Raw genomic sequence first — 15,379 nt, 5'->3', positions numbered from 1 at the left:
TCCAGCAAGTGGGCATAGAAGGAAACTACCTCAATATAATAAAAGCCATATATGACAAACCCAGAACTGACATCATTCTCAATGGTGAAAAACAAAGCATTTCCTCTAAGAACAGGAACAAGAGAAAGGTGCCCACTCACCACTATTATTCAACATAGTTTTGGAAGTTTTAGCCATGGTGGTCAGAGCAGAAAAAGAAATAAAAGGAATCCAAATTGGAAAAGAAGACGTAGAACTGTCACTGTTCGCAGATGACATGATACTATACATAGAAAATCCTAAACATGCCACCAGAAAACTACTAGAGGTAATTAATTTAGTAAAGTAGTAGGATATAAAATATTAATGCACAGAAATCTCTTGCATTCCTATACACTAACAATGAAAGATCAGCAAGAGAAATTAAGGAAACACTCCCATTTACCACTGCAACAAAAAGAATAAAATACCTAGGAATAAACCTACCTAAGGAGGTTTGTATGCAGAAAACTATAAGACACTGATGAAAGAAATCAAAGATGATACAAACAGATTGAGGGACATAACCATGTTCTTGGACTGGAAGAATAAACATTGTGAAAATGACTATGCTACCCAAAGCAATTTACAGATTCAACGCAATCCCTATCAAATTATCAATGGCATTTTCCACAGAACTAGAAGAAGGTATTTTACAATTTGTGTGGAAATGCAAAAGACCCTGAATAGCCAAAGCAATCTTGAGAGAGAAAAATGGAGTGGAGGAATCAGGTTCCCTAACGTCAGACTATACTACAAGGCTACAGTGATCAAGACAGTATGGTACTGGCACAAAAACAGAAATATAGATCAATGGAACAGGATAGAAAGCCCAGAGATAAACCCACACACATATGGTCACCTTATCTTTGAGAAAGGAAACAAGAATATACAATGGAGAAAAGACAGCCTCTTTAATAAGTGGTGCTGGGAAAATTGGACAGCTACATGTAAAAATGAAATTAGAACACTTCCTAACACTATACACAAAAATAAACTCAAAATGGAATAAAGATCTAAATGTAAGGCCAGACACTATAAAACTCTCAGAGGAAAATACAGGCAGAACACTCTATTATATAAATTACAGCAATATGCTTTTTGACCCACCTCCTAGAGTAATGGAAATAAAAAATAAATAAAGAAATTGGACCTAATGAAACTTAAAAGCTTGTGCACAGCGAAAGAAACCATAAACAAGACAAAAAGACAATCCTCAAAATGGGAGAAAATATTTGCCAACGAAGCAACTGAGAAAGGATTAATCTCCAAAATATACAAGCAGCTCATGCAGCTTAATACCAAAAAAGCAAATAACCCAATCCACAAATGGGTGGAAGACCTAAACAGACATCTCTCCAAAGAAGACGTACAGATGGCCAACGAACATATGAAAAGATGTTCAGCACTACTAATCATTAGAGAAATGCAAATCAAAACCACGAGGTATCACCTCACACAGGTCAGAATGGCTGTCATCAAAAAATCTACAAACAATAAATGCTGGAGAGGGTGTGGAGAAAAGGGAACCCTCCTGCACTGTTGGTGGGAATGTAAATTGATACACCCACTATGGAGAACAGTATGGAGGTTCCTTAAAAAACTAAAAATAGAACTACCATATGACCCAGTAATCCCACTGCTGGGCATATACCCAGAGAAAACCATAATCCACAAAGAAACATGTACCACAATATTCACTGCAGCACTATTTACAATAGCCAGGACATGGAAGCAACCTAAATGTCCATCAACAGATGAATGGATAAAGAAGATGTGGCACATATATACAATGGAATATTAGCCATAAAAAGGAACGAAACTGAGTTATTTGTAGTGAGGTGGATGGACCTAAAGTCTGTCATATATAGTGAAGTCAGTCAGAGAAAAACAAATACGACATGCTAATGCATATATATGAAATCTGAAAAATCAGTATTAAAGAACCTAGTGGCAGGGTAAGAATAAAGACGCAGACGTAGATAACAGACTTGAGGACACAGGGGTGGAAGGGGAAGCTGGGACAAAGTGAGAGTAGCATTGACATATATACACTAACAAATGTAAAATAGATGGCTAGTGGGAAGCTGCTGCATAGCACAGGGAAATCAACTCGATGCTTGGTGATGACCTAGAGGGTGGGTTAGGGAGGGTGGGAGGGAGGCTCTAGACGGAGGGGATATGGGGATAATGTATAAATACAGCTGATTCACTTTGTTGTACAGCAGAAACTGGCACAACAGTGTAAAGCAATTACACTATAATAAAGATCTGAAGAAAAAAAATCCCAATAGTAGCTAATTCTAAACTTAGGACAACTTTCTGAATCTCTAAATCCTACATATTTGAGATAAATAATAAGGTGATATGTACTACCATAGGCTGAATGTTTGTGTCTCCCCAGATTTGTATGTTGAAACCTAATCCCCAATTTGTTGGTATTTGCAAGTGGGGCCTTTGGGAGGTGATTAGGTCATGGGGGTGGAGCTCTCACAAATGGGATTAGTGCCCTTATAAAAGAGACGTTAGAGTGCACCCTTGCCCCTCTGCCATGTGAGGACACAAGTGAGAAGATGGCAGTTTACGAAATCAGGAAATGGGCTCTCACTAGACATCAAATCTAGTGGTGATTTGATCTTATACTACTTAGCCTCCAGAACTGTGAGAAATAAATTTCTATTGTTTTTATAAGCCCCCCAGGTTATGGTATTTTGTTATAGCAGGGCTGAATGGACTAAGACATGCACGAAGAACTACGGCTCGTTAAAAAAAGAAGGTTCAAACACAGTGTAGTTAAAATGGTGAAGTCATTTTTATTTCAGTACTTGACAAAATACCCCATAAAATTCAAAACGTCTACCATTATACAAAAATAGGTCTCTACAAGTGATATTGTCTGTCTTCATCACCAGTAGCAAATATATTAGGCAGAAACATGTAACTTCAGTAGCCTTATAAGAAAAGTGCAGGACACCTCAAGCTACACATTCAACAGTAACATAATGCCAAAACTTTAATCTTTTCACCCATTTGATAAATACACAAGGTTTATAATTTAATCATTTAAATTAGCATTCCACAAATATACACGTAATTTAATGATTATTGTGCATGAATACACACACAATGCTTATATGTACAAATTCCAGTTTGTTTTCATGTGCTGGCAAGGGGTTTGTATACAATCATAAGCTGTGTTCGTATTGGTCCCATTGAATATCCACAATACAAAAGCACAAAAGAAGCATTGATTTATAAAAGGGAATTTGTTTAAAATCACTTCAATCCGTGATGTTTCAAAAGATTATCTTCTCATGCCAGCATGAAACTGAGTTGAACCTACAAGAAAGGAACAGGATGGTTCACTGATTTCAAATTAGACTGTGACTTATATCAGACTAACTAGTTCATCATGGGCAGAAGATTACTACCTATCACTTATAAAAATGCTTTGTTTTCCCCTAAAAAAGTCTTCTTTAGACTTGAACTGATTTTTTAAAAGAGATTTTGAACCTATATTTAGAAGTCACTGTGGCTGGCTCCACAGCATACTAGGTGAGATGGATGTTAAGGTTCTCTGTAAAGTGTCCTGCAGGTTGAATGTTCTATACCTTTTGAAATATCTTTTGGTCTTCAAAATCTGGGTCTTGTGAAATTTAGATGCTCAAAACAACAAAGTCCAGCTATGATAATAAAAGTTTGCTACAACTACAAGTTGCTTGGGTTAGATGATTTCTTGTATGTAGAGATAAACTACTAACTTAAATAACTGGTTAATTAGTCCTATTTTTTTCCTGGAAATAGTAAAAACAAGGGTCTCTAATAATAAATATACACACACACACACATAGACTTAAAGCTCATTAAATTGATTCAAAACCTTTGAATCAGGAGTGAATTGAAGAGGGATAGGGAAAAGAGGTTTTTCTCACAATAAACAAGGAAGGGAACCCACTTCTACTAAGAATGAAATTTTTTTGTGTCTGTTTTTGGGCAGAGAAAAATAAAAGGACATTCTTACAGTCTTTTGAGTGGGATGGGTTCCTTGGATCATATGTAAAAGCACAAGGTCCTAGCAGAGATTATGGCTGAAGTAAGTGCTTAAAGTACTTGTGTCCTTCTCTCATCTCTCTATCCCTCATCTGCAGGCCTCTCGACGTGTTACTTAGGAACAAGTTCTCTAGTAGACTGTAAGCTTCAGACTACTTTGCACATCGGTGCTCGGTGTGCATTTCACTTAATTAATCTTCTCAATGAGACGAGCAAGAATTTTTGGCAGGGGAGAGTGGGATCCAGGGTGATAAATCATGTTTTTTTCTTAAATTCCTAAACTCTAGCCTGGTAACTCATGCACTGAACTGTAAGATTTGATTATCCTAATGAAGAAGGTCAAAGAATTTCAAAAAGAGAGAGTTCCAGTCTATCTAGCACTATGGTGGCTGCCAATACTTGGTTAAGCTGAGGGTACCTGGCTGTACAGTTCCAAGTCGTCTCTGTAGTGCCTCTAGCCGTGTGATATAATCTGTCAGGGCTCTGTCAGGATCATAATTCTGAAGCTGAGAGCATGCTAAGGAACCAGGATTTAAATCAGCCGGAGGGCCTGGGTACCTATGAGATTAAAAATATGAACATGAATCCAAATTATCCAGAATCAATGCAAGTAACTCACCAACCTACTTCTACCCTACCCTCAAAAGGCAGACCACTTGTACACTGCTCAATCTATACCCCCATACTCCTGAGTCTGCCATATGTGAAGGAAAAATTCTTCAATGAATTCAAAGCAGCAACTAAGTCATCAAAAGAAATGTCCAGTACACTGTCTGTCACAGAGGCCATCCATAAAGGCTACATATGTATAAATGCATATTGTCCTGCAAACTTTAGAGGTTTTTTTCATAATTTCAGAGACTCCCAATTTTAGTCAACACCTTTCTCAATGTCTAACCACAGCACACATACTAAATAACACTTGATCAGCTCTGTTTCCTATACCCCTGGAAACTAGTTACAAATTCAAAAACTATTTTTGATTCTGAGCTTTAGATTGTGTAAATAGATACGAAAGACACGTTTAGCTATGTCAATGCAAAGAAGTCAAAGCCCTAACACTGTCCTTCATTCTTCGTTAAATATTAGTATATTAGTATAGATTTTATCAAATTCTTACCTATTTTGAAATGGTAAAGGAGACCTTGGATAGTCCAGATCTGATCTTGAGCGATATGTAGCATGCCTCGGTTCTCCATATAGCTCCAGCCCACCAGAAGAATGATAAAATGGGTCTGTCTTTTCAGCACCTAAAGTAATCCAAAATGTACCTTGTAAAGAAAAAAAATACCAAGCCCTTGAAAAATGTCTACAAAACAGATAAGGGTTCAAAAGACTTACTATATTGTACTACACTATACTATCTCCTGTTGCTAGTCACTTTCAATTGTTCTGGCTACAGGAGAGAAATAATAGTACAGCTTGTTTTGTTTCTCTTTGAATATTTGCATTTCTAATAATCTGGAAATAAACCTCTAAGAAAATAGAGTATTTTATTTTTAAAAGACCTCTTCTTAACTAGAGGTGAAGTGAGGGGTGTCTGAGTGTGTGTGGTTTGAGAGAAAAGGCAACGTGGATAAAAAATATTAGATTAATATAACCAAGTCCTTTTTATTACTCTATTACACTGACTCTTATTGGAAAAAAACTTGAAATCAAGGTATGCTAACTTACAACACAGAATTCAGTATGGTACAAGTTTCAGCTATTTCAGAATAAGGATGCATATTTCAAAAACACTTTGTTTTCAGTACCATGTATATTTCCTCCTTCTCTGCATAGAACATGTAAAGGCGGTTTACTACCACTATGTTATCAGTTATGCTGTGTGTCTATAACTCTGTGTGCTCCACAGCTTCTGACCTCATCCTTTTGCCTGAATTGTTGAAGCCCTAATGTTTGAATGTAGGAGAAGGAATTTTAACTGTTATATCACCTATGGGTAAGCTGAGAAACCTGTTTGAATATTGCTAAATTGTGAAAACTTTAAATCAAAACTTCTACATAACAGAGTAACAGCAATCTTATCCTGAACCAGAGCCTTAAATGCAGTTTAAAAAGAGTGGGCTCTGGAGCCAGACTGCCAGGGTTTGATGCTGGCTCTACCACTTCCGATAATGGGTAATTTGGGACAAATGACAAATGCTTTCCATGCCTCAGTTTTTCATCTATAAAGTAAAAAGAAGAGTAACTGTACTTACATCATAAGATTATGAGAACACATGGAAAAAAGCAGGGCCTAGTGTGAACTAAGTGCTCCATAAAAATCAGCTATTACTCTTTAGAACAGGAAGGTCCCCAGTTTTATTAGTTATAAGGGCTCTGTCTTTGGACAACACAGGTCCCAGAACACATTAATTGCAATTACACTTACAGTAATTTTAGAGCATCACCAACATAAGAGAAAATTCTATTTTGACTTCACCTGGATTCAGTCCAAAGCCATCCCTGTTAATATTGATGGAACCAGAACTTGTGACTCGATGCCACCGTCGAACCAAAAATTTCATTCTAAAAAGATCCCAAGAAAAAATTTCACAGAACATCTATAGTGTAAAGAATATAAACATACACTTTCCACAAAAATCGTCATACATTTAAATATGAAAGCAGAACAAATTTCAATATAATCACATGACTGCCTAATCTAAGATAATGCAAATGTCCCCTGGTTTATGGCAAAGTTAACTAGAACAGAAGAACAGGGCCTTCCATGAGGCGCCAGAGGCCTCTTCTGTTACCAGCACCAGGCTCTGGCTTTAGAGGTACATGGGACACTAAGAGATGAAGAGCAAAGGTAGAAAAGGGCAACTGGATGGGCAAAGAAAGGGAGAGAAGAAATGAAAAGACAAGGAAAGAATGGAGACTAAAGGGCAGATGAAATGGAAAGAAGAGAAAGACCCTTAAACTGGCAGTAAGAGAGAGCAGCAGAAGCTGGAAAAGGAGTGAGGCCATGTAATCAGGGATAAAAACAGTGCTAACTTCAAAAGGAATGGGGGTGGTTGTGTCACAATCCAGCTGTAGCAAATTGCTGCCTGCCGCATCCTGGCCCAAAGAGCTTTTTGGAGCACCAGTTTTGACTTCTTAATTACAACTACTTTCAAGGCTCAGTTTTAGGAGCATCAAAATACAATAAACAGGGACTCCTCTGGTGGCATAGTGGTTAAGAATATGCCTGCCAATGCAGGGGACACAGGTTCAAGTCCTGGGCCAGGAAGATCCCACATGCTGCAGAGCAACTAAGCCTGTGCACCACAACTACTGAGCCTGTGCTCTAGAGACCTCGTGATGCAACTACTGAAGCCCACATGCTCTGGGGCCTGTGTGCCACAACTACTGAGCCCGTGTACTGCAACTACTGAAACCTGCACGCCTAGAGCCTGTGCTCTGCAATAAGAGAAGGCGCTGCACTAAGAAGCCCATGAACCTCAACGAAGAGTAGCCCCTGCTTGCCACAACTAGAGAAAGCCTATGCGCAGCAACGAAGACCCAATGCAGACAAAAATGGATTAAAAAAAAAAATTTACTTTGAGACTGTCTGGCTCCTGGAGAAGTAAAAGGGAGAGGAAGCATGGAGAAGTTATCTAGGTGTCTGGGTATACACCAGCCAGGTGAGAGGACTGCAGTGGGCTAGCTTCTCAAGGTAGTTTGATTCCTGGCTCCATTTCAACCACATACAGAATGAGCACCAGAGTTCCTGGGTTGGAACTTCCAGAAAAGGAGTGACAAAAGCACCAGCAAAGTCCAATGCAGAGTCAGGCCAGGGCTTTCTATAGCTAGGCTGTGAAAGTGGGCTATTTTAGTAATGAAGAAAATGAATATATGTCAGCCTAAGTAACTTTTCAAAAAACATTTTTCTCTCTTACGATCTCTTTTATTTATACGTCTGAACTCGTTCATGGGCTTATTCAGATTAAAAAAAAAAAGAGGGACGGAATGAATAAATTTTTAAAATTAAAAAACAAGAAAAGAAACAAACAAATGAACAAACAAAAAAACCCCAAAAAAACCCAAAATAAAAAAAGAGACAACCCAGATTGGATGTCCCAGCCGTAACTTGGCTGCCTGCCTCTGGGAGGGTCCTTTTCATAAGGTCTCTAAAGTATAACATAAAGTATCCCTGACTAAAGGATGAAAACCTAGAGAGAAGTGGGCACGTTTTAGTGATGGCAAGTGTCTCATACTATATGAATACAGAAGATAACAGGCAGAGAAAAAGAGAGGAGTGAAAATAACTAATCTTTTTAGAAAGTCTCTTAAAATGCATTTTCTTTCAAGTACGTTACCTTGAAATTGCCATGGACACTCTGACAGCTGATCGAAACCTGGTGAAGCCCTTTGGACGGTTGGTGATCACCTCTAGATCCGTAAAGGTCGGCTGTCCCCCCATTCGGGCAAGCAGAGCCAGGGTGGCATCCTCACATTCCTGGAACCCACCCAGTAACAGAAGCAGATATTTCTTCTGATAAATGAGAGCTTTCCGAAAACTTTCTGCCCTCAGGTATTTGCCATAAATTCTCTATGTTTAAAGAAAAGAGAAACATAAAGACATTATTAAGAAGTTGTTCAAATTGTTCTCTAGTAGAAGATAACCTAGACTTTATTTTAAAAAAGTAGCAGTAGTAGGATGGCAGGTACCCTATCACTGTTTTCTACTTTATCAGCAAAGGTAAAAGTAAAGCTAAACGTTTATACTTCGGCCTCCCTTTAGTCAATGGATTTTAGCTCCTATTAATCACATTTACTGCAAACACTTTTGTCTCTGCATTATACCTGAGTTTTTTTAACTGTATAATAGAGCTATTTTTATCATCATCACTAATCTATTTAACTTTTTCAATGTTAATGTTTTCTGTCCCTTTAAGAGTCATGTTCACTCCATAGTTGGAATAAATATTCCAAACATCATCTTTTGTTTTTTCTTTTTTCTTTTCTCTTTCTTTTTTTGGATTTTATGTTAACTAATTAAGGTAGCTGTACTACAATATTCATTATTAGTCATTAGAGAGGCTATTCAGAGGGCTTACCATTTATAAGGCATGATCCTCTGACAGTAGTAAAGCTTCTGTTGGGAGATGAAAAACTAACTTTCTGTTGGTCTATTAGGGATGAGACTGTGGGAAGTGGGACCATGAGCCCAGGGTCCTGCCTCTGTGACCATTAACAGAGCTTAATCTGGTCCCAAACCCGGGCGTGCTTCACCACAATTTTTTTGTAACCAGCTAGAGATCTGCATTCAATGACAGACTGAGTGGAGAGACCTAGAGACGCAGCCTGAGTGCCACCTAAAATTCTTTAGTCTGACAAGGTTAGTGAGAGATGAAATAAGGCAAAAGCAGATGACCAACTTTAGTATATGTTTAGATGGAAGATGTCTCCTACCTTTATAGTGGCATGCTCAGAATCAGGGCTCAGATTCTGAAGTAAAGCTTCATTTCTTAGTTCAGCTTTTAGTTTGTACACTTCAGCTTCTGCCCTTTTCAAGGATTTTTGGAGAGTCAGCTTCTCTCTGTTCCAGACTTCTTTTTCTGAAGCAATGATGGCTTCAATGTTGGGGCCACCACTGAATGAAAACCTAGAAGACTGCAGAGGCCAGAGCCTACTTACATGATTTTTAAAGAACAAGTCTCTGATGAAATGTCTGAATTAAACATATTAAAGATATCCGTATGGGGGATATAGAATGCTCAGCTTTCCAACCTCGGGGAAGTTCAAAGCCAATCTCAACTAACATTAAAAAATATCTACTAACTTTTTTTTTTAATCCACTAACTTTTAAAAAATAAATTTATTTATTTATTGGCTGCGTTGGGTCTTTGTTGTGGTGCACGGGCTTTACTCTACTTGCAGAGAGCAGGGGCTACACTTCATTGTGGTGCACGGACTTCTCATTGTTGTGCCTTCTCTTGTTGTTGGAGCACAGGCTCTAGGCACGTGAGCTTCAGTAGTTGTGGCACATGGGCTCAAAAGTTGTGGCTCACAGGCTCTAGAGAGTAGGCTTAGTAGTTGTGGTGCACAGGCTTAGTTGCTCTGCGGCATGTGGGATCTTCCCGGACCAGGGCTTGAACCCACGTCCCCTGCATTGGCAGGCGGATTCTTAACCACTGTGCCACCAGGGAAGCCCCTCCACTAACTTTTAAGTTTATTATCTTGCTGAGGAGATTAACTTTATAACTAAACATCTTGTGAAAACCTGGCCCCAGAGAAGATGTTTAGATTAGTAGAGCAGAGACGTTCAACTAAAAATGTCTAGAAACTTTTTTTTTGGCCGCGCTGCACGGCTTGTGGGATCTTAGTTCCCTGACCAGGGACTGAATCCAGGCCATGGCAGTGAAAGTGCTGAGTCCTAACCACTTGACCACCAAGAAATTCCCTCTTTTTGTTGTTGGGTTTTTTGCTTTTTTTGTTTTGGTAGACTTAAAAATAGACCATCTGGGACTTCCCTGGTGGCACAGTGGTTAAGAATCTGCCCACCAATGCAGGGGACACAGGTTTGAGCCCTGGTCTGGGAAGATTCCACATGCCGCAAAGCAACTAAGCCCACGTGCTACGAATACTGAACCTGCGCTCTAGAGCCTGAGAGCCACAACTACTGAGCCCCTGTGTCACAACTACTGAAGCCCATGTGCCTAGAGCCTGTGCTCTGCAACAAGAGAAGCGACTGCAATGAGAAGCCCATGCGCCACAAGGAAGAGTGGCCCCTACTCGCCGCAACTAGAGAAAGTCCACGTGCAGCAACAAAGACCCAATGCAGCCAAAAATAAATAAATAAATACATACGTAAATTGGGGCGGGGGCGGGGGGGGCGGTGAGGACCATCTGGGTCCAAATGTTAATAAGCCTGTGCCTGAAATAGTACACTGGAGAAGTGGGGGGAAAAAACCCAGCTTGTACATAGGGAAGTGGGTCTCTACAGAAGCTGTGTGGATGTGTTATCATATATCTTACCACACAGTTGGTCTTACAGGTCTTTCCTATCTTTATATTGGATGGTAACAGAACTAGCAATTTAGTATTTTGTAATTTTTAAATGGAAAAAATTTAAATAAATTCCCAGAGTAGTTTATTAGACCAAAATATATAATTTAATGGCCTTACGCACTTGAGTTATGAACACAATAACTGATAAATAACTGACAAAAATAGGCAGAATGCACATGTGAACACTTCTTCACATGTGTCTGCAATTGGTCCATAGGTAGCAAAGTACCTGGCTCTGGAGGTAAGTATATCTTGGTTTGACTACTGACTTCAGTTTTCTCATGTGCAAGGTTGGGTGTGGATTAGAGATTCTGAACACATATAACCCAGAATCTGGCAGAGAAGGCTGCCCATAAGTAAATAAATAGCTATTATTATTACTGTCATTCCTATAAAATCTTCCAATGATCCTACTAAGAATCAGATGCTTGGTATGCGGCCATGATAAAAACAGACGTACATAATCTCTGCCAGCTCCTGTCTGTCGATACCACCTGATCTGCTCCTCCAGCTTCATAACCATGTTTCTTAAGTCATTCTTTTCTTCAGTCAGTTGCCTGATATGTCCTGTCAGCTCAGTATTTTGTCTTAGTAGTCTTTCAGTTAATGAGCCACAAGAAGTACTTGGGGACATTAAGGTAGGCTAAAAGACAAAATGGTGTAAGGTCATATAAGCACAAACGTTTATAAATGATGCACATAAAATGTGAAATCACTGAGAATAATCGATTTCATGAAGTAGTGCTTGAGCTGTGTCTTAAACAATAAGTAGGACCTCACTAGGCAAGAAAGAAGGGCATATTAAGCAGAAGGAATAGCATGTGTAAAGGCACAAAGGCTTGAGCGAGAGTATGTTTCTTTTAAGGAGCTACAACACGCTTGTTAAGACTAGAATAAAGGTTGCTTTCATTTAATGGATAACAGACCTAAATGTAGGCAGTGAAGAGCCATGAAAGGCTTTAGGCTAGAGCACGCCATAAACAAAATTTATGTGTGAGAAAGATTCCTCTGACAGTATTGCACAAAGTAGAGTAAATTAGAGGAGAAAGATCCTGATATCAGACAGACACATAAGGAAGTTACTGCCAACAGTCCAGATGAGAAATGCTAAAGGCCTGAATGCAGGCAATGACTAAATGCACATGAGATGGACATTTAGGAGACAGAAGACACAGAACTTAGTGACTGCCTGGATGTGCAAGTAGGAATGAAGGAAGGTGGTCTATGGTGACTTTCAACTCTCTAAACTGGGTGATATTATGACCAGAAATGTGGGCTGGGGACAGGAAGGAGAAACGGAGGATGATGCTCAGTTTGGATCATGCCTGTGAGGTTCCTAAAGGGGTCAATATGGGGTGTTTCCTCAAGAAAAGATGCAGCTAACTGAGAATATAAACCTGGACCACAGGACAAAGGTCTAGACTAGAACACAACCCACAAGAAGATAAGCTCCATAAAGGCGAGATTTTTTTTATTAGATTTTGTTCACCATAGCTCCAGAACCCAGTATATACCTGGCACATAGTAGGTGCCCAACATAAGTATTTGTTCAATAATAAAGTCTACTGAGAATTCAGGCTGTGGGAATGAGTGAGCTTTCACAGTTATAGTTAGAGGGGAAAAAAAAAAGGAAGATGAGGAACTCATGAAGGTGACTGACGACAGGAACAGAGGAAATGAGAGAATATTAACACAAAAGGTAAGGAAAGAGAGGGTATTTAAAATGGTCAAAAGTGTCAAATGCTACAAAGAAGCCAAGAATGAGAGGGACTAAAAAGATTCACCAGATAAGTCAATCATCAACACACTGGTAGCATCCTGACAGTCGTTTCATGGAGTGGTGAGGGTAAAGGACAGACTATTCTTTCAAGAAACTTTTCATAATGTAATAAGAGGTCACCATAATTATTCAATGATGATAATTTTGTTTCCCTTCAAACTTCCACTATCTTCTATTTGAGAAAGACAAACATTATTAATATTTTAAATAAATGAAAAGATAAAATTAAAACTCTTTAGAAAATATGCTGCCAGTTTCAAATGATTCATATAATTTTCATTAAATCTTTGCTCTCAATACTTTACAAAGTGTTTTTAGAAAGTCTTACCTCTGGGGCTTCCTAGGTGGTGCAGTGGTTGAGAATACGCCTGCCAAGGCAGGGGACACGGGTTCTATCCCTGCTCCAGGAAGATCCCACATGCCACGGAGCAACTAAGCCCGTGCGCCACAACTATTGAGCCTGCGCTTTAGAGCCTGTGAGCCACAACTATTGAACCCATGTGCTGCAACTACTGAAGCCCACGTGCCTAGAGCCTGTGCTCCGCAACAAGAGAAGCCACGGCAATGAGGAGCCTGCGCACCACAACGAAGAGTAGCCCCGACTCACCGCAAGTAAAGAAAGCCTGCGCACAGCAAAAAAAGACCCAATACAGCCAATAAAAAAAAAAAAAAAAAAAAAAAAAAGTCTTACCTCTTCACCTGGCTGGCCAGTTAATTTTTGTAGTTGTAAAACAATTTCATCAATATTTTCCTGAACCCAAACAAAATCTTCATCATCTGCTGTTTCAAACTGTAGTCTTCAAAGAAAAGGACAAAAAGTCAAAACCTATTGTCTCAAGGAGCAGTGCTGACTAACACAAACATTACAGATCAGGTGACACTGCTTCACTTCTTACTTCTCCTTTATATTAAGTGTTCTCTTTCCCTGAGTCAGGGTTTTACAATATTTGTTTTCAGGTATATGAGTTCTGTTAAAGAATATCACCTCCTAATGTAAACATGCATTAACTTTAAAATTTCAGTTTCCCACCCTTGGCTAGCTAAGAGTGAGCGACAGATTCTGTCCAGCTTTTCTAAGAATGCCATTTCCAAAGGTCAGGCAGAAAATTCTAACCTATTGGAGGCTTTCTGGGCTAGATGCTGTAGTTTTGAAGCCACATGTTGAAGTTTTTGTCTGACCATTTCTAATTCATGATTACAGCCAGTTCCTCCTCCATTCATTTCAATCATCTTAGGATAGCTTGATTCCTTTGTCTCTCCTATTTTCTGTTGAAGAACCCAATTTCTGGTTCGATCATTGGTTAAACTCCATGTGGTAGGCTGGCAATTTGGGACAGAAAAAGAAAAAGCAATAATTAATAAAATGAATAGCACATCACAGTCTTTCTTAAGGGAACACAATTATTGGTTATATTCCAAATAAACGTCTACAGATTTCATTTTTAAATGATTTGTACAGAGCTATTTAAATAATTTAATCCAATGTCAAAATTATATGATCACAGGGCTGCAATATTCTTTTTAAAATATTTTAAAACAAAATGTCAACTTACCTCATTAAGATTCTGATACAGAATTCTTCTACTTTCTCGTTTTTCTTCTCGTTCCAGTTCTTGCTTTTGGAATTCCTGCATAATTCCCTGCAGTCGTTTTCCTTCAAGGTCTAATTTATACACTTGTTGCCTTTTCTCTTCCAGTTGGCGCTGAAGATCTTCCACTTTGGACTGAAGCTCATGCATTTTTTTCTGTCCCTCAGTGTTGGCCTCTTGTTCTGTCTGCAATGTCTTTCTGTGAACCTGTCTATCCTTTTCCATTTGCTGTCTTGTTTGCAAAGAATCCAGTTTATATTTCTCAGTCTCATTTAACAATTCTACTATGCGACTGTGTTTCTCCTCTAGCTGTTTCTGAAGCTCTTTAAGCAGGTCCTCAGAGGGTAAGGATGGCCGAGGCTGCCCACTGTCATCGCTGCTCTGCAGCTGTGCGTGTAATTCCCGCTCCCTATCCAGGGCACTACTCATTTCCTGAATTCGCACTTTCTCAGACTCAAGAAGTACTTGAAGCTCTAAGTTCCGACCTCGTTCCTCAGATAACTGGGCATCATGTAGCATTCTTTGTGATTCTATTTTCTGCTGTGATTCATTTAGTTGTTGTTTCTGTTGTTCCAAAAGCTGATTTAGCTGAATATTCCTTTGTTTCTGACCCTCAAGTGAAAATTTCAGATCCTCATAGGAGAAAGTTGAATTTAAGAATTTATGTTAGTATTATTGAAAATACTTTATAAGTATACAGTTATGCCTTTATTAATACTAAGTTGGTAGTATTTGGTAAAAGAACTGATTATCCAATTTACTAACTTGTATTTTCAGTGGTTAGAGTATTTTGTGAGCCAGTTGATTTTCATCAAAGGATATCAACAAAATAGAGTTAAGCTAAATAACACTTTCTCTCCCAACATTAATCACATCTGGTTAAGGAATATGAAGCAGAGTACATTTCCTCTAGGATTAACAACCTTTAAAAAGTAAGTGTTTCTGATACAATGTGAATTTT

At 38.9% G+C, this 15,379-nt stretch overlaps 1 protein-coding gene across 6 annotated transcripts in view; it reads right to left on the bottom strand.

Annotated features, from left to right (window-relative positions):
• Window positions 1-2,811: 2,811 nt before the first annotated feature.
• Window positions 2,812-15,379, bottom strand: part of AKAP9 (A-kinase anchoring protein 9) — a 147,217-nt gene continuing 134,649 nt past the window's right edge. For 3 of the 6 annotated variants that reach the window (XM_057730301.1, XM_057730303.1, XM_057730305.1), the window contains 10 exons: window positions 14,383-15,051; window positions 13,944-14,149; window positions 13,521-13,626; window positions 11,510-11,692; window positions 9,451-9,651; window positions 8,355-8,587; window positions 6,494-6,579; window positions 5,189-5,318; window positions 4,487-4,626; window positions 2,812-3,357 (listed from right to left, as the gene is read on the bottom strand). In XM_057730301.1, coding sequence (XP_057586284.1) covers window positions 3,323-3,357; window positions 4,487-4,626; window positions 5,189-5,318; window positions 6,494-6,579; window positions 8,355-8,587; window positions 9,451-9,651; window positions 11,510-11,692; window positions 13,521-13,626; window positions 13,944-14,149; window positions 14,383-15,051 — 1,989 coding nt within the window. In that variant the 3' untranslated portion in view covers window positions 2,812-3,322. Of the gene's footprint in view, window positions 3,358-4,486; window positions 4,627-5,188; window positions 5,340-6,493; window positions 6,580-8,354; window positions 8,588-9,450; window positions 9,652-11,509; window positions 11,693-13,520; window positions 13,627-13,943; window positions 14,150-14,382; window positions 15,052-15,379 lie in introns of all 6 variants that reach the window. The other 3 variants (XM_057730302.1, XM_057730304.1, XM_057730306.1) reach the window with 1 other exon arrangement.

The sequence above is a fragment of the Hippopotamus amphibius genome, chromosome 4 (genome assembly GCF_030028045.1).
Source record: "Hippopotamus amphibius kiboko isolate mHipAmp2 chromosome 4, mHipAmp2.hap2, whole genome shotgun sequence".
Classification (NCBI taxonomy): Eukaryota; Metazoa; Chordata; class Mammalia; order Artiodactyla; family Hippopotamidae; genus Hippopotamus; species Hippopotamus amphibius.
Note: the sequence above shows the minus strand (reverse complement) of the source record. Positions and strands in the feature narration are given on the sequence as shown.